The sequence below is a fragment of the Branchiostoma floridae genome, chromosome 3, assembly GCF_000003815.2.
Source record: "Branchiostoma floridae strain S238N-H82 chromosome 3, Bfl_VNyyK, whole genome shotgun sequence".
Taxonomy (NCBI): Eukaryota; Metazoa; Chordata; class Leptocardii; order Amphioxiformes; family Branchiostomatidae; genus Branchiostoma; species Branchiostoma floridae.
The window spans coordinates 14,349,729-14,374,574 of record NC_049981.1 but is presented as its reverse complement, the minus strand read 5'-3'; the positions used below and the strand labels follow the sequence as shown (position 1 = coordinate 14,374,574).

Here is a 24,846-nt window from a genome sequence, read left to right as displayed (position 1 = left end):
GGGGGGGGGATTTGAGATGGATGTACTGTACTACAACAATCAATACTCCCTGCCACTGATGATTTGTCTAAGTCATTACTGCGACAAGAAGATTTCACAGCCACTACATCACACTTCACTTATTCTTGAATCTGAGCACCACACAATCAAGCATGGGATGTTGAAGATGTATAATCTGTCAAATACTTTCTGATTGGACACATTAATAATATAGCTAAACTTTCTATGATAACCTTCAATCTGTAAAAGTGTATTTCAATCAAAGCTGACAAATGAAAAGTTTATATCCATCTGTATTGGCTATCATACTTGATTCTTATATTCATGGCTTCTTTTAAATATGACCTGTGGGGTTTATATGCTTCATTCCAGCATTCTGCGTCCACATAAATTGTCACTGACCCTGATCTATTTCTTACAACCTCTTTGTCAAGTTTACACAAGAAGGGAAACTGGAAAATGTTAGTTCTATCTCTCTTCATCCCTCTAACATGATGGAAAATAATGAAAGTGCACTCTTTGCCTACAGCGTGACAGGAAAACTGATTCCCATCCTTTTAGCTTTGGAGAATAAAATCAACAATACATTGGATCATACATTCTGTATCCATAAAAATGATTGATTGACTTGAAAATCAATAAGAAGAAAGCCATTTTCCACTGGTTTTATCTGTTAAGATATTCCCCTACACTTTCAGAGTAGACTTCTCTTACAGACAGGCTTTTAGCTAGCAATGCGTACGGGCGTACAATGTACGCCCTTTAATAAAAATATCACAAAATGTACGCCCTGTTTTTTGGATGTACGGCTTCTGTACGCCCTTATTTTCCCCCGGAAACTTCGCTCAAAGTTCAAAATTCGCCGATTCCGGGCCGAGCGCCGAGCACCGAGCCGCCATTTTGGGTGATTCTACCTCAAGTCTCGCGCAATCTCGCACCAACTCACATCTCGCGAGAGTCGCACCCCATTGGCCATTTCGGCGTGACGTAGCGCGCCCGGGCGCCATTATTGGTGGAATATCTGATATCCCCGCTGTTTTCGCGGGAAAAATCACGCAGGAAAGCGTTAAAACTTTGATTTGTTTACGAAAACTCGTCGAATGCCTGAAGTCATTGGTGATAAGTACATGTATAGGATTGTTTTGGAGGTTTTCTTTTGCTTGTTTGTCGGTGGAATGTGGGAAAAACAACAGCTAATGTGACGATGACATACTGGGGAGGGGGGCGGTTTCGGCACTGAATTCGTAGAAAATGTTGAACGGAGGTCGCGATTTTTTCACGGTAACTTGAGATATTACTTTTGTTGCAGTCTTTATTTTCAAAATATTGATAAATGGATGTTGTTTGTTGAGAAAATTTCGCTTAATTTGCCCTTGGAGCACATCTTTTCTGCTATATATTTTCGATGAATTAAATGTTTGTACACATATTTTTCTGTACTGTGTAAAGTTAACGCTGATGTTACAGGCTACAAGAAACTTTTCAGTGCATTTATTTTCAGCTATGTTCTTAACAGAGTAGATACACAAAAGAAATATAAGATGTACCTGGCAGTCCTGGCTACACTTTCTCCTCTGTTGGTTTGCAGATTTTCTTGTAGACTTCTTTAGCTTGCTGTTGTTACATAATGTAACATCACCTTTAGCAGTGAGGTTAATTTACTCTCTCTGATTGTATGTATTAACTCATGAAACATTATATTGTAATTTGTAAGGAATCAGTGTTGTATTACTTGAAAATTACCTCATGCATTCTTTAAGCCATACCCACCTCTAATCAAGAACACATACCTCCCTTTCTCAGGACAAAAGTAGTAATGCAGCAAAGACAAAAATTTGGCTATATTCTACTTCAAAATGCAGGAAATAGCATTTCAGAGGCTTTAAATTTAAAAATTTTCCGGGGGAGGATACCCCCGGACCCCCCTACAATGCTCGCGCCTTCGGCGCTCGTCGCGCGGCTCCGCCGCGCAGTGCGGAGAGTACAACACATTACAGATGTACACCCTAAAAAAAATTCCTAGCTAAAAGCCTGCTTACAGAGCCCTTCAAACCCAACCTTCTTTGCCTTTAAGTTAATTTTCCTTCCAATGCAGTGCACAGATATTAAACAGTGCTTTGGGACTTGTTTCTGACCTTCTTCCACGCCAGAGCCCTTCATGTCAACCTTTTCCATGATCTATAAAACCTCACTTCGCAAAATAGCCGCGCATTTATAGCTCCAGGGGTTTAAACTTCCCACATTTAGGGCCAAAGTTCACCAACCTCGCATCGCATCGAGATCTGCCTGGGGAAGTCTCAGTAACTGGACTGAGGCATTGTGGGTCTCAGGTCGTGACCTTTGATTACCTTTGGAGTCTGATATGTATTGGGCCTATAACTATTAATAGCCTTCTGAAATATTTACTTCCTGCAAAGCCACAGGTTTTTGACAAATGTACTGCTTAGACACTTCAATAAACAGACTTCAATCATTCCTTACATACCATTTCAATAAATGTATCCTTTCCAACCTTTTTCACTTGTTGTATAGCCAAAGAAAAGTGTTTTATCAAATCTTGATTTAACATACATTTGGCAGAATACATTTGGCTGGTGCTATAAACGTTGTCAATAACTTGCATCAAATGTTGTTTGCAGGGCCGAGAACCGTCCATTCCAATTTCCAATACCGGTGCTAAAAGATTCTGCCTTCCATGTGTATGCCAATTATTCAGTAATCTGGCTAAAGGCTAGTCTCTTTCCTCATGTTTGTTGCTCTCCCCACTGTGATGTTGATCTCTAAGTGCCTCCTGATGTTTTAGCCAATTTTAACAAACTGTTCTGGGTCCTCCTGGCATGAGTCCTATCTCTCCCTGCAGTACACCCCGCCAAGTACTTCTGCTGATCTTGCCGTAGATAGTTTGCACACGGACCCACTCCACATGTTTTATTCACGGCCCTGTTAACCCGCGGTGCTCTGACACCGCGTTATCTTACGGCAGCCCCGCTGACAAGATGCTCATCTCTTGACACATGCCAACGCCTCCCATCTAACCTTCTCCAGCATTATCGTTCCCGTCAATGACGCACACTTTCAATCTGACCATGGAATTTCCATCTACACGGGACTTTTTATGCAAACTTTTGACATCTAACACAAACGGCGGTTGCTCTCTATTCCAGGTTGTGAAGATCCCAGAGCTTGTGCCATGAGAAAAGCCAAGTGTAGACAGCAGTATCTGATAACTCAAGGTCGTATGTCTTTTATGTTGACCTCTACAGCAGAATCAGTGGAACCCATTTCCCTATGTCTCAACAGGTAGCTGAATGTGATAAGATATACCTCCTTCCTGCACAGATGATGTTGGCCCAATAACAGACTTGCTTGTGTTAGATCTATTTCTTAAGAAATTGGCACTTCCATCTTTTTGACTAAAGATAACTGCAGCAATACAATTGTTAAAATACTTCATTTCTTGTTTTCTGGCCTATGCAACTCATACAACAAAGCCTGTATTCTCAGAGCTTGCAAAATCAGCTGTAGATATTTTTGTCTTTAATCTCAAAATGTTTTTAACTTTGAGCCATGAGCTTGCAACATCCCCATGGTCAAGAAAGACAAGATAGAATTTTTCCTGCTTTCACCTATGTAGCAAAGCACAAGAATGCATCATATACACCGCAAGACGCATTGTGCCATGGATAATCTGTCAAACCTGAGACATAACATATCTGGACATATCAAACATGGTCAGGAAAAGATCTGTTTGTTGGGAGTGTTAACCTTTGACATATTGCCCACAATGCACCTTGCTGAACATGTGCAGTTTAAACTATGAACCAGCTTATGGGTCTATAGTGCAACTGGACAACAACACAAACTCCCAAAGTCTGTAAAATATCACTAATAACATTTCTATAATTGATGGCTTTGGCTATAAACTTATATGTATACAGATAAACTCTGTCTAAGTCGGCCCAAGCAAAAGTTCATTTGGTACCTCAATATATTTTACCAGTTCCATTTGGCAAGTAGGGTTTATCTTGAATAATGGAGTATGTATAATACATGCAGGGGCTTACTTGGAACATTAAGGATGACAAAGGGCATCGTAATTGGCCGCTGCCTCATTTAACCTTCTCCCTGCTACCTAACCCTGTGACCAATACAAACGTACTACCAATCCCTTTCTATAGCAAACAGGGGTAACAATTCCATATTAGCATTCCAACTACCACTGTAAGCGTTCCAAAACTACCCACACCCACCCCGATTTGTGTGATTTCACAGATATTTACTCCCCATTATATCTTGATGACAGTTACTTCCACACGTTTTGTCAGCTTGTCACGTACATTTCACGCCATCCCATAGGCGAGGCATTAATGTCGCGCCTCGCCTATCAAGATGTACCTATGTCCTCTGCATACAGGGAAGTCTCATTGCTATATCTAACAAAAACTCTTTCCTCTGGGAAGGATGCATCGTCAGCAGGATAGAGATTAAGAATAAGGAGCTTAAAATGTTTACCAAGTATATTATATATAACAACTAGGGCTTCAACTTCTGCAGCTTACATCAATGACATTTTAGGCCTATGTCGAGAGTAAGAGCCATGTAAATATAGAGATGAAATGGGTTAAGTTGCATTAATCTCTAAGAAACAACATTTATACATCCTTACAGGTCCTGTCCCTGGTGCTGAATCTTCTCCTTAAACCACCATTTACAACTGTGTACTGATACCCAGTACCAGCACAATACCACCAAAGTTATTTGGGTACTAACATGCTGTCAACTGTTTGAAGACCACAGGTCACATTGTCAGAATGTACAGGTACAAGTACAAGTCCGGACCTGAACCTTAACCTCTGCGCTAGGACCCATACCTGATATTAGGTTTAGGTATGCAACCCAACCATCCATCCATGCTTCAAAATGTTGTAGTTTGTATGAAATACCATTCAGCAGCATAATTCAATACATGTATCCAGGATGAAGCTGACTTGGCCCGTGCAACGTATCTCTGACATTAAAGCTGTAAGAATATCGAATTTGTTGCTATAGTGTTGTCCTCAGTGCTGAATCGGCTGCTGCTGTGAGATGCCTTCTGGGCCTTGACTACCCAGGACATTACCAATGCAATAGAAGCATGCTGCTTGCCAAGATAACAAGATTTTAAGCATAAGTGTGTCTGAAAGCCCTGTTTATGGAAGAGTGGTATCTTCTGCATGGTCTTTCTGAGACATCAACCTTTGTCACCCTGAGCCACTTATAATATGCAATATGCACCATGAAATCACAAGTAAAATTTAGAAGTAGGCATGGAATTGGGAGAACAAGTGGTTGAAACCTTACACCTCTGCAAAATGCCAGCCATTCTGTGTCATGTATCACCATGAACGCAAGAAGGGCAACTTATGCAAATTAACACACCACACCTGTGTCTTCAACCATTATGACTTCTTTCAAAGTTAAAAAGTGCCTTTCCTCTTTTTGCACTTTGAGAGAAGTTCTTGTCTCCTACTTTACAGAAAAATGTTTACCCTGAACAACATTGAAGACACTCACAGCTTGCAAAGCTATTTAAAAGATGACTGGATAGACCAGATGGCACAAAACTTCCATTAAGTACAAACTTTGTTCCATTATATGTTATTATTTCATCACAAGGTTCTCAGTAATTATAGATAGAGTGTGCTTGCAGTTTTTATATTAGAACCTAGGAACTCTTTCAGTCTTTGTAAACACTGCTTTCTTTCATTGATACAGGCTACTTCAGAAGGTAACTCCTCCACTATGTATAAGTCATTTTCAAGGCTTCAAATCTCACAACCAAGCCAAAATATTCACCTTCTTAATCATCCTAGTGTGGGGACAACAGAAGATAAATTTCCCAACATTCTGGTTTCCTGAGTGTGCCACCCTTAACCCCATCCATCCATCTACATTACACATGTCAGTACTGCACAGCAATGACCGACTCATCTAATAAAGACTTGGCTTAGGAAGAGGAATACACGACCCGTGGTAGATCCGACTTTCCCACAGGTCAATGCTGAGGCTATTACGTCGAAATTGTCCAGCTCCCGTCGCATTCATCACGAGATAGTTTCCATTACTCATCCCCAAATCTGCCATCCAAAAGGAGAAGCCAATTTTTGCCAAACCAATGGTTCTTCACAGGGGAATCTGACAAAGGGGATAGAAGCTGGAATGGCATTTGTTTGGCATTCCCAAAGCCTTGTACATGGAAAACTACAAAGTCAAGAGTCAACTAAGGCATTTAGGAATTGCAGAGAAAAAAATGCATGAATGTGAAGGTGATCTTGAACCATTTTACCTCTCTGAAATGCTAATTTCTCACAGTTCAAGAGCAAAGACATGACAAGACAGCAGTCTCTATGGCTTCACTGTACAGGGGAAATCTTTTTCATATTGCATCGCTGCCAGCTTGTTCATTTGTGGACTGAATCTAACTTTGAGCTTTCCATGGTACTGAAAGCTGTGTAGTTGTACTTCACGGCCTGCCTGTTTTTTCTAGTTGTCTCTTAAGCAAAGCAAGGAAATACAACAAGGACTGCAAGCCATTCCTCAGTACCATGTATGTTTGATGAGCAAAAAAATCTGGGATTCAAACTCCAAACTCCCAGGCTCTTGGTCCAGATGCAAAGGTTAGACTTGTACTACTGCCACTCTATTTGTAGAATGCTGTTTCTAAAATAAAATAAAAAATAAAGACAACTGAGTTGCCATATGATGGTTGTAAAAGGGTGCAATATAAAGTTTTAGAGAATGACAACTGGAAACAACAATTGACAAGGTCTGATTCTTTGGAAAAACTGAGAATAAATGATACATGCTGCTACATGTGCACCTGGATGGTAACAGACACATGTCACTTCCAGGGCAATCTGAGGCTTCTCATTTGAACAGGTCATTCAAGATCAAACTGGCCAGAAAAGAAATAAAGGTCACCTCTATCTGTGTCAGCTGAAATAGACCATTCATATGTTTTGAGGGCATTTTTTTGCTGTGGATGGAATGATTGCTACTGGGCTTACAATTATGAAAATCACAACATACTACATACATTAAAATAATTTATAGCAGACGATTTTTTAAGGTCAGATTTTACAGGAGTAAGTAGACATAGTATAGTACTTAAAATGTATACTGTTTGATGAATAGCAACAAGGATGAATACATTTATTTTTTTTACTAATGACTTCAAAGCAGACTACTTGAGTGCAGCCGGCACTGTTCTTCACAGACCTTCCATGATTTCAAACAGTACATTACTTTGATGGACTCCATTTACACCATAAGTATATGGCGAGGAATGTTTCCATTCATCAGCAACCCACAGAGGTCCGTCCACCCCCTGAAGCTAGTGTACTGCAGATAAATGAACCGCGCAAAGATCCTGCTCCATTCTGCCTTGGTCTTAACTCATCCAACCTGGTATGACCTCCGGGCAGCTCTGAGCCACAGTTGGCCGACACTTCCCACTTCTAATTAGATTTGGCGATGACATCGGCTCAAGGGCGGGTTCCCACAACCACTTCTCATCTTTCGATTTCAATGGTTGGCCCATTTGTTACTGCAAAAAGATTTCAGCCTGACTTAGATTGTGTGTCGGTGTATTTACTAGTCATCTTGGGCTATTTCTTTTTTTCTTTTCTTCTTTCAGAAATGGAAGAAGGATTTGGAAGAATTTGGAAGAACAGATCAAGCCCTTGGCACTGATATGACCATACTTGATATTTCATACAAAAATGTAGTATATTCTATACAATTGAGTCTGTATAACTATAAGAGGGACAAAAGTTTGATAAGTTCGTGCCAACATAACCCCCACTTAGGTAACATTGCATTTCAATTGGTATTTCTTGGTGTTTGTCTCTCTTTTTGAGTGACTGCTACTCTTCCGGGGGAGAAAATAGATACAATACACAGTGTAAAATTACAATCAACACACATCTTAAACTAATTATTTTGCTTCTTACATATTTTCCAATATGTGTTTGATGCGTTCAACAGTTCAAGTTTGAATCTATCAAACACGACTATTGAATGTATTATACATGTATGCTGGAGTAGTTTCAGGTAAGCTCAGAAAAACAGAAATAACAAATACTTTTTGTTCAATGGAATACATTGCATCCACCTTCTATTAGCATTTGGAGGAAGCATCCCATTTGTCAAAGCAACAGTATTTTCCAAGCGTGCGAATGCCTTCTGTTGGTCGTGTCCAACATCCTTCCTGACAAAATTACTGCCAGAAAAGGTAACAAAAGGTGGCGTCACACCTCGCAGGGTTCAGACAATCACTCTGAAGGAGCTGGATGCTCAGTAATATGTTACAGTGTGAGATGCACGGCAAGGACATGGGTCATTAGCAAACTGGACTCTCCGAATATGCTTTCAGCATCTTTATGTGCAGATTTTACTACAAGATCATCAAAGGCCTTTGGTTTTTATGGTTTGGTAATAATTACAAGACAGTGGAGGTGGAGGTATAAAAGGCATGTACTGATAGCAACTTCCCTACTTCGTGGTAATATCAAATAACTGCAACAGTTACTCAAGATTAAAAATACAATTTGTCCTGATGTTCAATATTGGTATTTGCAGTAGGATTATACCATTTAGAAATGTAACTTTCATTTAGAATTCACTCTAAGAGCTACCCCATCAAATTACATGCTTTAAAAGCATTGGTTTGCCATGCCTGCATGTACATACTACTTTCCCTCCTTTCTGATTGGGTTTTTGAAGTTTGGCAACAAGATTAAGGAAGAAGACCTGCCATAAAGGATGTCTGTTCTGCCATTTTCTACTGAATTTTAGAGAACAAGAATGCAGCTGGCAGCAGCTCTATTGATAATCAATAATCAGGTTGAATATAGATATCAATAATCAGAAGTGCAGGAATGCAATGATACCACACAAAATACTAAGTAACTACTGATGGACTCTCTTCAGTCATTCTGTAACCCAAAGTTCATTCAATCATTTGAAGAAAACTTACATCTTAAAATGTCATTGCTAGTTGCAAAGAATCCTTTCAAACTCTTTAATTTCTCCTTCTTCACTTAATTTTTTCATGCAGTGAAACAAGAACCATTTTAAAATGTTCACATTGCCTCCAGATATAACGACTGCCTGGTGGCATATAAAGCACTTTAATTTTAGAAGGATCTCCCGCAAATCCTATCAAGCGCAACATCAAGTCGGAGGATTCGCACGTCCCTATCACATTCAAACCATGATTTAGCTTCGGCAAGCAATATAAACCACAGGGTCTAGATTGTAGTAATATCCCAGCCTGGCAGATATATGGTATTGATACTAAAGCCCACTGCGGATACGCACTGGTAAAGACAGAGAGCCGAGATCAGGGCTAGAAAACTTGGTGAGGCATTTCCTATCCATTTGGGCACACAGAAAGCCAATATTTGGGTGGAAGATACAAGACTAAACCAATATGGCTTCTTGTTCTCAAATTTAAGAGCATTCATCAAAATCACCACCTTTAAAACTAAAGGATACACAGTCACACAAAAATGAGAAAAGTTATCAGCTACGATTTTGAAAGCTTCTGAATCTTTATCCAGGGCTTTGTGAATTTTAGGATCACACCTGATACAGGAACAATGTTTTCTACCTAAATTGATGGATTCTCTTTCTTTCCTACCACATAGACTGTTTTTCTCTGGTGCAGAAATTTATGTTAAACCTTGGCCGACACATCACATTAAACCTGCATGCAGAGTGCAGGAAATAGCTTCCCTTCAAGACCATTCTCTTTAAGAGGTGGAGAACAGCACTTTTGGCTGTGTTAACAACATGGGCCACTGCAAAGTGATGGTGGATGGGTATATACAGGCAAATTCCTAGGACTGTTGATGGCCAGGCAAAACCTCTAATGGACTGTGTAAAGTGCCCTAGAGGACAGAAAGACTTGCAGTATATGTCTCACATATTTTTGCCTTAAAATCTAACTTTAACACATTCAAGTTAGAAGGATCTTTCAAAAGACCATACTCAATTATTATAGATGCGTAAATAAGGAGTGAAGTAAATCTGCACTATGACTACAAGTCTAATACTCCATTCCCCACTCAAAAATCAAAATTCATTGATGCTCAAGTATAATTGTTCTTGACAAGTTGTGAACGTTTTCTGTGCTATGTAGGGTTTTGTTTACAATGCTAAAAAAACACATATGTAACTTTATTTAGCCAAACACCACCCAGCAGGAATCCTTCTTGTCAGCAAACCTCAAATGAACACTTGCCCTGTAGTGCACTTCATGCCTCTACTTTCCCTATCTATTTCAGGGGCACCTTCATTAACAACTGCATTTATTGACTGGATTGAAGGAGACTCACTCATCAAAACAACATGAAGACTTTCAAACAGCAAGTATGCAGAGGACTTAATGTCAGCCCTGCTAATGGAAAATTTTACAAGTCTCAAAGCCAATAAAGTTGAAGTGGTCGGATCTTTGACTTTAGCTGCAGATGGCTGTTATGATTTGCTGAATCTAAATATCTAATGTAATGTATTTTGACAGGAAAAATATAACTAACACATACTAAGTTTTCATAGTCCTGTTTCTTGGTAGCCTTAAATCAGACTATTAACAGTAACTAAATATTCTGATTATTTTCTTGTTGTCTTTCCTTGCTTCACTTGAGAGAAAATAAGAAACATCACATGGACAAGCCGTGAAGTACAATCACACGGCTTTCAGCACCATGGAAAGCCAAAATACAAAAGTTCAAATCAAATATGTACAAACTGGCAGTGATGCAATATTAGGAACAATGCCAATGATTCGTCATATCAGTAGACAGGCATTATGCAAGCATGCTGTTCAGTTAATAGGTCTAGAACTTTGAGTATAATTACAACAATTTATCTTCTTTGTCAAAATCAGTGGTGGTAACAAAAATGCTGGCAGTGCAGCTTTATAATACTATTAATAGGGTAGATATTTCAAACAACTATAGAACAAAAACTTTTTCCAAGACGTTTATGCACATTACTGCAGCCAAACAATACATAAAGTATTGATTTAATGTTTTCTAACTAATAAATATCTTTTGAAAGATCATTTTGTTCAATAAACTCTTCAAAGACTTTTTATTGTCGTCTTTAGTTACCTTCCACCTCCATTTCCAATTAACAGTAATCAAAACATTTATACAGCATGAGTTATTGACTAGATCAGAGCTTTCACACAAAGCATCATTTCACCTTTGCTATTGACATAGTGGGGAGAGGGGTGCTCTGGGTGTCCATGTATTATAAAACTTCAAGCAAACAACTCTCGAAGTATCACTTTCAGCACATCTGCCATAAAACGGTACTTTGTCAGTTCTATCATCGACAATAGCAGAGAAAAACCAGATGCAATCATGGACATGACAGTAAAAGTGCCCACACAACTATGGCATAACTAGGAAAAAGTTACAACATACATTGTAATCCCCTTAAAAATGACATGTCCTGTCGACCAATTGCGCGGGAAGAAGTGTCGTAAACAGAGATTGCCTCCAACAACACGACTTGCAGCAGATATCAGGAGGATGCACAACAGATTGAAATGAGTAATAACGCCATGGATAAAACCTTCATTTTAATGCTAAATCGCTTCCTCTGATTTGAACAGGCATTGACACAAATGGCTGCGCTAATCCTGTCAGTATTGAGTGCAGTGGTAACAACTGCATATCCATGGGTAATAAACACTCTTAGCCCAGTTGCTTTCGGGATGAGGGATGAATTGGAGAACATAAAACTAGCTTTACAGTCAGGCCCATTTTGTTTGGGGGAAAATAACTTGCCGGCCACGTGTTACATTTACGACAAAGCATGACGACAAAGCATGGCAAAAGCAAATCTACACCCTTTTCAGAAGCCAACCGACCCATCTCCATCTGTTCTAAGTGAAAAAAATCAATGCAAATCAAATCTGAGAAGCCAAACGAGATAAACTGATGAAATCTCTCAATTTGACCCTTTAACAAACATCATCAAAACTCCTGTGATGTTGCAGTATTAAGTGGAACAGATTTGGTCGCACATCTCAAAGGAATTAAGATCCAACAATGACTCAAGGAGCTACGCCCTCTCATCATTTAATCATATTATTCATCTTCCTTTGCACTGAGAATCCATACAAACCAGTTTACTGCGAAGATGGCTTAGGATTTCTCCATAAATGTGTTTGGACAATCCCCAAAGACCTATCAACCATCCTATGATTTTCTATAAAATTTACATGCATGTAGAGGCAAACAGAGATTTTTTTTCTTGGATAATCTCTTCAGACACAGCAAATCAATTGTTATTGTTTTTCTTTATTCTTGCAGGAAAATAAGGATGAATTATTATCTTACTGTAAATTAATTTAAGTTTGGTTGAACTACCTTTGATTAAACCTTGCGGTAGGAGGCCTGAGAAAGGGGGCACTTGCCATATTTTAAGGTCACATAAAAACAACTGAGGACCCAATTCAAGAGAGAGCACATATTCCCAGTGTGATGCATTGTGAAAGCTCATAGCCAAATCTGCAAACATAAAAGCATCATATTTTCCCATTTACAATACATCATATTTAATGCTGAGATTGATTCAAAATGCAGATCGAAGTTCTTGACAACATACTCTTCAAAGCTGCTCTCTCTCCCACCGTGCTGCTAATTTGAAACACTCTCCTCTTACTCTACCCTTCCAACAACCTCAAGAATAAAATCAATGCACCCGAGTGATACAAAAGTCCTTGAAATCCCTTACTCCACATTTGACTTGCATGCTGGGGTAAGCACCAACCCGCTAATGCTTTGGATTATTGCACTCCGAGACCAGCTATCCTCAAATCTAAGGTCTGCCCTTGTTCATCCTCTTAGTACTTCGTACATCCCTGGTTGATTCTTTATTCCTGTATTCCCGCAAGGTGGAAGAAACCACATTACAGTTCAACCCACAAGCTAATCAGGTTTCCCCAAATACACATTACTGCAGTTTTGGATTTTTCAAAGAGGAAGGCTTTTAGCGATGCTTCTGTGGAATCAGGTAAATGAAATGGACTGTGGTCACGTGGGAACATCTTTTTCCTCCCTGGAGCTTTGCTGCCGCCACTTTTCTTGACATGATGAATTGTTGCTACCCCTTTTAAACCCTCTCAAGACGCTGCAGTACCCAGGGATAGACCCAAAGATTCCGTCACACTGTCTGCCATTCAAATTAGTCAGCATTTTTCCCCACACAATGGTAGTCTCTTGGCTCTACCTGTTGGTGTATGCTCTAACACCTTTTAAAGCTTCTTAGCCAAACTACCTGTCCTAGGAGTAATACTCCTCTGGAAAGTTGAAAACGCCACCTTTAGCACTTTTGAAACACCCCATGTGAAAGACTACAATTATCGCCAGTTGAATCCACTTACCGTCCAAGTCGTTCTCTGGCGTCTCTGCCACATGCCACTCTGTGGGGGGTCCGCTACCATTTACCGTCTGTGCGGAGATTCGGATGCTGTACTGAGATCCCTTCTCCAGGCCTGGAGAAAAACAAATTAAAATTGATAAATACAGGGTAAGCTTCAGTCATGGCTGGGTTTCTTTATTTCCATACTGATACTGCTTTGAAAACAACAACAATAACAGTTGACCATTGGAAAGAAACAATAAAATAAAAATAAAAATGTGGCAATGTTTTCCTTACAAACTTTTTCAAGTGACTGATCCTTTTGGTCAACTTGCTTGTATGTACATTTTTATTGTCAAATGTCCCAGAAGACATTTCTGTGCATTGCCTTCTCAATTCTTTCTGATGCTCTGAAAGACTTACTGTATACTATTTAAAGCTGCTGACATAATATGATTGTATAGTCTGGTGAGACAAGTTGAATATTGATCCATAGACCACAAAATAAGGCAGCTGAAAAGAAAACAACATACAAGCCAGAGAAAAATCCATAGTTGACACTCTCTCTTCTGAATTGTACGGTAATAGCTGGATCGATTTGAGACATCAACCCATTAAAACGCCATTTGTACTTTCAATCAATCACAGGTTGAGTATCAAACAATGCACAAACATTGTAAGAATGGACAGTAGACTTTTAGACCTGACACTTATTTTTCCCTCCCAAAGCATCACATATGTACTGTAAATTACGGCATGGTAAAAACAGTTGTTAGCAAAAGGTCAATGCATCATTACACACAGAGCAGTCTATCATATGGTCATTAATATCAATCAAGATTCATTCTCAACTAACCATGATACTCCATGACAACTCAGACTAGCTTGTTATTGTGCATCCTTCAACGATCCTAAATTTTGTATCATCAAGCTGTGCTTATTACAATAAATAGATGTTCCTTTTGTTAAGTCTCAACTTGAAGACTATGAATAGGATAGATAAAATATATCTTGAATCCAATATCTTTGTTACATCATCTAAATTTCTATTTATAAGACAGATAGTAAGAAAAAACACCCCTCCTTTTATTCAAGGTGGACCTGTCCATTTCCTAAGAAACCAGAGTGCTTGGGAAGAATACATGTAAACCCACTCAGATATTATGGACTTCTCCTGTCACCATGCCAACAGAACAAGGACTACAACAATGCAGTTGAGAGGAGGGTTATGTTTGGCCAGGTGCTGAAGTTACTTCTAAAGACAGGACAGCATATTGACCTTCAGTGAAAGGTCAACAGCAAGCATTAGTATACAAGATTCTTTTTTTACATCCAAACCCAAATGACTATGAAATGATTTTAATCAGCTAAAATTCTCACACTTAGCTGAATTTAGATAAGCTTTCAGTAATTTTGTGGAATAAACAAAACCTTGATTACATTTGTATATAAACCTGAACCCCAGCCTACCTTAAACTGTCTACCCTGTGCTTATTTTCTCTGATGACATTTGTCTGGTAGGAAAACTAGTGTCCACTGACTGTGACAATACAAAGGCTAGGACTGACTCATTATACCAGGTTGTTTGAATAACCTAATTCAAAAACTGCAAGGCAAAAAGCAACAAAGGCTCTGGTTTGCAAACATCACAGACACAAGAGAGGAAAAAAACTCTGGATGAAGTCATGAGCCTGATTGATGATTCTCTCTGATTTACTACTGGAAAATTTCATGTACAAATTAGTTTACCTGGCAGACCAAATTATCCATAGCAAGAAGGGCCGGCTGATCCAACAAGAAAGGGTCGCCAAAAGAAAGTATGATCAAACTGCACACTTTGCATAAATCAGTTCTAAGGAAATTTCGGAGAAAGTCAATGCTACATAACCATGTCCTCCTGTCTGCTAACTACATGTAACACCATAGCTTATACACAATTTGGTGCAAAAGAACATTAGCAGGCTATATAGGTTCCCCTTTTTTGTATCCAAGTGATTATCATAGTCTCTTCTCCTTTAACCCACTCATTGCTAACATACCCCACAGCCAACACAAATTTGGTGCCGAACAACTGCCTCAGCAGGCTGGAGGTTAAACATGTTCTTTGTATCAAAGTGAATCATATGACTCATCCAATCTCTCATCATAGATTCCAAATCAAGTAGCCCGGAGCTTCTGTTTCATCGTGGTCTATCATTTTAACTATTTAGTATGGGGATGAAATTGGAGCATATTTGCATTAAGTAGCACATTGACGGCCCTGTGGGCGCAATGGTCAATCAAAGTAATCAGGTTATGCACTGCAAGGAGCCACCCTCATACCTCAGAAAACAAAGTAAGGGTAGAAACCTGTGATTTTCTATTATACAACAAATAGCAATTTCTCTGTAACTGTAATGCCAGTAAATGCCAGTTGGCGTATCTTATTACCTGGATGTGTAATCTTCATCAACGTATCTTCCATTATAGATGTTACACAAATGCACAAAAAGTATTGAGAAAGTATAGCTGTGGTGATACTAGTCATATAAAAGCAAATACATGTAGAAATGTGTCATTAATTTTTGCCGATGGAGTCTTGTAAATAATTGGTCAATGAGGCACATGATATATCTGGATGCCTTGCTTAATTTCTCACACATAATATGATTAATTTCTTGCATATGTGATGAAACAGTTCTGATGTACTGAGAGCAATAAGCTGTTCATGCCTAAGACTGAGAATTAAAGGTAAGATGTCAAAGGAAAAGGCCCCAAACATGTTTACTAAGTTCTTGTCTATACCAGGCATGATACATGTTCAGACATGTTTTATGCCAACTGAGCATGTGCAGTTGAAACCTTGACTAGTCTTACTAGCCTCCACTGTAATTGTCAAGAATTAGAAACAAATCAGGGCCTTCACAGAGAGCAATCTATATCAAGTGGTGCATTTAAATACACCCGCCTTAAAATCCATATCGTTCCTTGTTTCTAAGCTGGTGACATTCACATCAAAGCTGATAGACCGACATCTTGGTCGATACCATCTGTACCATTCAAATCAATAGAGGCTTGGGCTGATCAATCGCTTTGTGCTGTAGGGGAATCATTTCGATTGATCCTTCCACATGCATTTCTACTCTACATTCTGCCTTAGCAATGGTAGAATCATGTAAAGCATTTCTGTGCACGCTTTAGTTCAACTAAATCTCCCATAATTTAAAGTCATGGAAAATTTTGTTACCCAAGTTCTATCTTCCTTGACTGCACCAAATGTATGACCACATTGGATCCAGATCCAGAGTGTTTTATTATACCTTGGTTCTGGCTGGTATCAAAAAAATTCATAGGAGGTCAGACCCTCTTTAACATCCTTCTTCAACTTGCTGTGGAAACTGTAAAACTTCAGAGCCCCGTCGTCCCTGCAAACTGCCGTGTTTACAGCAAATTACTGGCCGGTCGGTGGAAATGATTTATGACGACTGCACGCCATATGCAAGCCCTTCGGATCTAATGTGACCTTTGTTGGGGTCTCGCTGTCGGCACATTAAAAATTTGCAATTAGCGTTAACAATCTCAAGACGCGTTAGAGCAGTGCCGGAGCAATTATGGGGCCGGTTGTACGCATCTCGCATGCCGCTGCATCAATGTTCCGGGCGGGAAGGGCGTTTACGCCGGCATTAGCGGGATGCGTGGAATGAGAGGCGAGGAAAAGTCCAAGGCAACCTGATCATCCCAGCAATTTGAAATGTGTGATTGGGGATTCCGAGGGACAATCAGACGCACACGTACGGCATATAAATGATCCACCTGTCACCATTATAAACATACTACCCAACTCTTCATCCTGGGTCTTATATCCAGGTCATTCCACTTGATGAGATGCGCTTGGGAGAACAAGCTATCAACCTATTCTTCCTTTTAATCTTTAGGCGCAACTTCTTATACTTCTTGTGTTAGTAATATCTTTACTGATGTTTATTGCTTTTTGCAAAGGAACATAATGGTTTTCCTTTACCTGGAAGCTTTGATTTGAGGAAAAAATGCCTCCTATGGTAACTTCAAAGTGTAGAGCAGCAGCGAATCTGTGTAATGGACTTGGGTGGAATTAATATCAGAAAACTAACATTAACACACTGCCTTGAGCACAACATTAAGCAGGTGGGTAATGGTGGTGTTCAATTAGGACTTTCTTGGCATCCCTGTCAAGCAGCTTGATGCCTCATTACGATAATGGGTAGGTAGACGTACATTTTGGGGAACAAGAATTAATATGTGGCTCACATTAAAAATATTGGCACATGATAGCATGGGAGGGACTCATACTGCTAAAATTTCACCTAGTTTACCGACTCTTTGCAATTTGTTCACATGTCATGAGCTTTATTTACTTGGATTTGACTTTGAGTAGAAAAGAATGGATCTAGAGATCAGATATTCCTCAGTCAAACCAAAAGTGCATGCTGGTAGAAGGCCAGCCATGAAAAGGCAGTATGGTTGCATCAGAGATGTCTCAACGAGCCAGCCCTCTGTCTCAAGATAAAAATTTGCTTGCCTGGACGGAAAAGACTCCAACACATCTGTCACAAAATCTGAACTTCATGACATGAAATTGAAGAAAATATATTTTTGTAAGCCTTGTAACAAAAAGTAACAGCATGGGCTCCCAAAATATCAAATTCGAAACTGTAGACAGCACCTGGTTGCATACTCATACCAGGTTATGTATTTCTGTCCTGTTAGTTATGGTTGTCTGGCTAATCTGTCAATCACTACTCATTGCCATGGAGATAACCTTGAGAACCTGCCATCTACTCCCACTGGTTCCTCCCTTCCCCTTCATGATACATGGCACCAGTCCAAAACTACAATGGCAGTGGCCTCCTGCATGGGACTGTGGGACTCTCTCTCTTCTCCCCACTACTTAGTCATTAGGGAGGTGTCTTTGTGCAAACTGACTTGTACATTTGTCACGAGTCACTTGGGGGTTCTTTCCTGATAAAAGGAGGACATCTGATGGTAGGGGTGCCTACTTCTTTATAAAAATGTCTGCCAATCCTACACACAAATCTGCACTCAAGATCTAACATAATTTAGTCTCAAAGGCATCAAATAATCACCAAAAGTCATTATGCTGTTTGTTCAATTTGACAGAAACTGTTCACTTATCATACTACTGACATGAAAATTATTGTTCAAAGAACTTATATAACAGCAAGTATCAAAGCAAAGGAAGCTAGCCAAACTTAAAAAACAGGTGCGAATAATTTCATTCAAAAGTCTTTTTTCGTTTCTTTCCACCAAGTTAAATCTAGTGCAGAACTTTTGTGAAGTACCTTCACCCTCTAACCCCATATGCCCATGCTCTCTTCGTAATTCCTATCTTGTGCGTTTACCCTTTGGCAAGACATTTAAAATGTAGAGACCATCTATATGAAAAACCTCCTGAAACCTACATTTGCCTGAGGTTCAGACCAGCTTTTAACCCTGTTTTCAGAGCACTTAGATAAGGAGTCTATCTATCCCATGGTGCCATTTGCATCTCAACCATTTGCATCGCGACCTTGGAAAGAAATGATCTGCCCCCCTCCCTGCTCAAAGCCAACACCACTGCACTAAGCTCAGCTAATTTGTCATCATCTCCCCTAAGGGAAGCATTGCCTGAGCTTTTGAAAAGAGAGTCAAATGCAGGCCGTTGATCTGGCTTTGTCAAGCCTGATTGGATGGTTGCCTGCTACATGATATGCCAGTCAAAGGGTTTCTTCCTAATCCTTGGAAGCAATGTGGAACTGCTGCAGCATGAATTCTAATTTCTAGAATATGACAACTTTAAAAAAAAAATTCTCAACTTCACTGTTAGTAAAAGTGGCAAGTCCGATCAAAATTCAAATTTAAAAAATAAAACATCAGAAGAAAATAATGTCATTTTATATAATGTCAGAAGTCACAATGAAATGATTGATCGAATAACTTTGGTATTAGGCTCGCTCTTGAATGATTGGGGTCAGGGGTTGTAAGAGATGTACACTATTTGTATTCAGACTTTGAAGTCAACAATGTAGCATTACATGTAGCTTGGTCAGAGCAGGTAAAAGGAATGATATCTTTTGCAAGAAATCAGGATGGGCCCTCCAAAAAATGGTGTCCATCATCAACTGTGAAAGTTACAAGGCAACTTCCTTTAGTTAGATTAAAAAAAGAACAAGAATAAAAACAAGCAAAAACAATATGATATTACTCCAGCAGTAAGGGTGAAAGATTCTGTGCTCAGGTGGTTAAGTCAAGGGTCAACCACAAAGCCCCATGGGAGTGAGCAGGTGGTGATGGCATGGTCACCACATGTGCATGAAATCACACACAATGGAGGAAATAATGGGACTACAAATATATACATGTATGTCAATTGTAGAAAACTTTGTTTAGTGGGCAAACACAAAACTACTTCCTGGTTCTTGGCAATTTGTGTCTTCAAACTGATTTGTTAACCTTCGAATCACATGCAAAGTCACAACATTAAAACGATTATCATAAATGGTTTATTTCTGTATCAAAAATTTTATATACTGAAGAACTCAGATACAATCAGAATTCACAAACAGGGCATCATAAAGAGACATCAGATTACGATAACATACAGGATTGCATTTGTCACAGAACCAGCTTAAAAAATAATCAAGCCCAAACATTGCTGATTAACAATTAATCCATCAATAAACTGGAAAACCATGTATATATGGTATCTGTACGGGTTTATGCTGAAACAATCTGCTAAGAGAGGGGATTTAAAATAGCTACAAGCATGATTGAAGACAACTCAGCAGACAACAGAGCGGCTTTATCAGTCACTTTGATTATCAACCAACCAATGAGGGAAGGGAGCTTCAGGCAATGTTTTCATTTTTAGGAAGTTCATATTGAGTGAAAGGGAATAGAAAGATGGTTATCTGTCAATGAATAAATTTGAATGTGAATGGAGAGGATGGAATTATTCAGTGCACTTGCTGTAAAGAGTACAATTTCCAAATTAATAGCTTTGCCTGGAAGCCAAATTCATTGTTTGACAAAAAAAGCTTAAAATGACACTATATTTCAGGCATGGATGCAATCTAGAAATGAAGTGAAAACATTCAGTATCATACCGGTACTGATATACATTTGAAAATATATTAATATATTAATATATTAATAAGTACACTTTCACTGTGTAGCCTGCACAACATAGGTACTATACATTGATTAACAAAGGAAACAAAAACATTTCATACAGTTCAACAAGAGGTGTGCATAACTTGAAACTTTTACTGAATCAGATCAAATTGCTGATTGACACAACTTTGAGGGACACGCTTTCTGACACCTACACATCAGTAAACCTTTCATAGCTTATCATCTACAATGTCATCTTTGAGAAGCCTTGTTCAATCGTTAATACATTATTCCTTCCCTCACCTCATCTTTCTAGCACATCCCCCCTCAGGATTACAATAAGTCCTCAGCTGATTGCTTCAACTTCTGGCCCTGTGGCTAATTCTGTAATTTTCTCCCCGGTCCATACCACAGAGGTGCTGTTGCGCTCATCAGAATTCTGAACCATCTGAACTCCCTGCTCTATAACTTCCCTCCAAGACTTTGAGCCTTATTAGCTCGACTCCCAATCCTCTAAGTTGAGGCGCTCGCAGATTTAATGAATGATCAACCCAGATTGGACATGTGCGTCTTTCACATCACGACTCCAAATGAGATATAAGAACCTTACGTGTGATCCTCAAGACTTTGGGGCACAAGCGGTCTTAAACCAATAAATTCTCCGTGCACAATCAACGACTCATAAAAGCATTCTGCATTAGCAATATTGGTCTGATATTCTCCCCTTTAACCTCAACCATCTTCATGTTTTTTGTGAATACAGAACATGGTAATAAGTAACTACATGTATATCAGCAAGGAGAGGGTTAAGAATAGTACCAAACAGACAGAATAATCGCTATGAAATTCCTGCTAAGCTATGTTATACCGGTACCTATAGCATTTAGCATGTAGTTTTCATGGTTGACAGGTGTATACTCTTTTACCATTTTTAGCATTCTTAATCTAACAGAAGATATTTCTTTCTTCTTTTTCCTGATCAACATCCCATCTTTACCACCACCCCCCCCAAACATGTTGCACAATACTTGAGTAGTTAGATTTCTTGACTTAAATCTGAAGGTTCTAGGTTTGAATCCCTAGCAGGTCCCAATGTAGTGTCCTTGGGGAAGGTATTTAATACCTATTTCCTCACTCTCAGGTGAAAAGAAGTACCTATCTTAAGTTAGAGACATTCTGTCGGATGGAGCACAAAGCTGAGGTCCCAAGTTTGAGGCGAACTACCTGTCAAGCCCATCAAATAACACCCCCCCCCACCTCGCTGGAAAAAAGTATGGGCCCATTCTGGTGTGAGTGGATCAAACTTTATACCCTGGTCTTATATATTTGTACTAACCTGTCATAAAAGTAGTTTACCTGTTATGCTTAAAGAACAAGCACGCACAACCATAGAGTTAATAAACTCCCCTTTGACAGACAGATAGGAGTAATTAATCACCCCGGGTGAAACTGGCGCTCTTGAGTCACTCTCTGCACAATCAGTCCTGTGCACAGTGATTAGACAATCCTTTATTGGGAACTAGGGAATAACCCTATTAATATTAAATCTAGATGATATGCTTTTTTATCGTGAAACAAAATGAACATCAGATCACTTCTAATGACACTCACTAAAATATTTGCATCTACTGAAATATTACATTCCAGCCCCCCCCCCCCCACAAAAAATCATTATCAAACTTGACATTGAAAATATCTGTTTTTCTTATTCACATATTCAGGTGAAATTTGCATACAGCATTGTCATTGAGATTCACTCAAAATTCTGCTCAGCATTCAAAACGATGTCACAACGCATATAATAAATATATATAGAAACATGTGAAATAGATGAAAAAGTGTAGATGACATTCTTTGCAACCTTGCCATCTCCTATCCCTCGGTCTAATATCTCCCCTATTGCAGGAATTAGGTAGTACGTAATCTTGTGTAAGAGCGCCTCAAATACAATCTACGAGGGGCTGATTTAATCACAAGTCCAAGATCATCTCTGGGTTAAACCCACCCCACCATATGGCCATGGCTGGAGTCCATGTAAAACAGGCCTTCCCTTCCAGAGAGCCATATAACGACTATATTGTAGTTCCCAGCATGAGGTTGGGTAGGACAAAGGTGTGGCTACTGTAGCCTGAGGAAGGGTGGAGCTGTGGGGACTGTCTGTCCCAGAGGGGAGGGCAGGTGCAGTGAGCAGGTATTACTCATGAAATGAAGCAGTGAGCTACTGGGTAAACTTTACCAACACAGGGATCATCCCTAAAATCACCTGTGCAAATTACTGCAGACATTTGCAAGTCAATGCAACATGTTTCACACAAGAAATCCCATCAGAATACAGTCAGGAGATAAAACGTGGGGAAAAACGTTTCCCATTTTGCCAAATTTTTAAACATATTTATAAATTTTGCACGCTTTGATTGTCTCTTTCCTTACTATATCATAACAGATTTAATGTATTTTTCTGCCTTTCTGTCCAATCTCTAGCAACCCAATATTTTAAAACCTCGAAGAAAAATATAGTTTATGGTAGTCCACTGGATCAGGTGCAACCCTAACAACCTTGCAGCACTTTAACTCACCCCTCTCAATGGTTCACCAGGCACCGTGAAATCCAGAACCTAGGGGGTCTTTGCTCCATCCACTTTGCCATATAAATATCCATTTTGCAGCATTATTAATATGAATCACATGTGGAATCACCAGAAATAGCAGGGATTAATAATTTAGACTACCTGCTAAGCCATTTATGGTTGTTTCAGCGGAGAGAAATGGGAGAATCGGCCGGTGCAGGAGGGCGGGCAGATGATATACGTTAGTCTTCATTCCTGACATTTCAATTGGACCAGCCAAGCTTGGCAACCCCTTTTCTTGATAACTGCATCTATCAGGCTATACAAAGGAGCATAGAATGATTGAAGTAGAATATTATATTCTTTGGGAACTATAATTTGGGAATCTGATACTATCTAGTTATTAGTTCAAAATATAACATTCAACTGGACCAGCTTGAGATGACAACCCCCCTTTCTCTTGACAACTGTATTATGTATTTTCAGGCTTTGCAGGGAAGCCTAACAATTGAACTAAATATAACAATTTTTGGGGGGATATTTTCTATATCAATACATGTACTTCAACTAAATTTGTAAGTCATGTATTTTTTGCAACTCTCTTACCAATAAGTTCATTTGTAACAATCAGGTACTGTATATTCAATTCCATGCCAACGCAAAGAATACACTATATAGTGTACAGTTACAACTACTAATACACACTAATCTATCATTACTAGAATTTACAGTCACTTCATACAGTCACAAGACTATACCAACTTTCTGACAAAGTGTTACTTCTGATATCATGTACTTTACTCAGAGCCTTTTAAAGTTTGAAACATGCTCCCAGTCTCTGAGTGTGCACAGAATTTGAGCCAGACCATTTTGACAAAGAAGAAGTGGGCCGCGATGTCAGTCCAGCCTGGGGACCGGACAATACATCCATACAGCAGTGGTGAATTGAGGTTTGACAGGGGCCAGCTTTCTTCCACACACATTGGATTCTGAACACGCATGTCTTTCAGATCTGTACGCCCATTGCCAGAATGATTTTGTCCCCATAACGCTATGTGTTGACAGTTCTATTCTCCATAAAGTTTTATATCTCAGACAAAGAACATACACTTCATGGACTTACTGTAAATCTGCAAATTTGTTGACTTTCACTGTGGTTTCAATTTCCAGTAAAAGGAAAATTGAGGTTTCCACAATGTTTTAAATTCATGGCTGGTGCATTTTGTATATTCTGTACAGTTACAGTTACAGTACTGATACAAATCTGGAAAGGCATATTGTGGTGTCATGAACTGGAGGTGGAGAGGTCAAAACAATAGATTGAAGAGTTACAGTACTTTTTGAACGGCATCCCTCCTCCCCTACCGACCATAACTATCCATAAAAGAAAACGAATTCTAATCCAGACCATCCATCCATCTCCACACTTATCCTACAAAGGGAGTTCCTTTCGATCTTAAACCATTCTTCCGCATGAAATCAAGTTCTAGTTGAAGGATATTGACAGCGAGAGCTATGGGCTACCGCAATAAAGGCAGCTGAAGAAAATAAAGTGTATTGTGTTTTTCCCTGGGCAGTGCTTCATGCCTACCCACGGCCAGACAAGATATCGACTATGCATTTACGCTTTTCTAAATTGCTTGGGGAAGCTGGCAATTTGCTGGGCTGCTTACTGATATGGTCATGAATATGCAGGGGCATGAAGTGAGGTTGGAGATATAGTCTCTGACAG

The 24,846-nt window shown here is 39.3% G+C and overlaps 1 protein-coding gene across 1 annotated transcript in view; it reads right to left on the bottom strand.

Annotated features, from left to right (window-relative positions):
- The window catches only part of LOC118412265 (neogenin-like), a gene marked incomplete in the record, with an annotated part of 126,729 nt that overhangs the window by 34,168 nt on the left and 67,715 nt on the right, over positions 1-24,846 (bottom strand). The window contains 1 exon segment of the mRNA XM_035814999.1: positions 13,442-13,552. Within this exon segment, the coding sequence (XP_035670892.1) occupies positions 13,442-13,552 (111 nt within the window).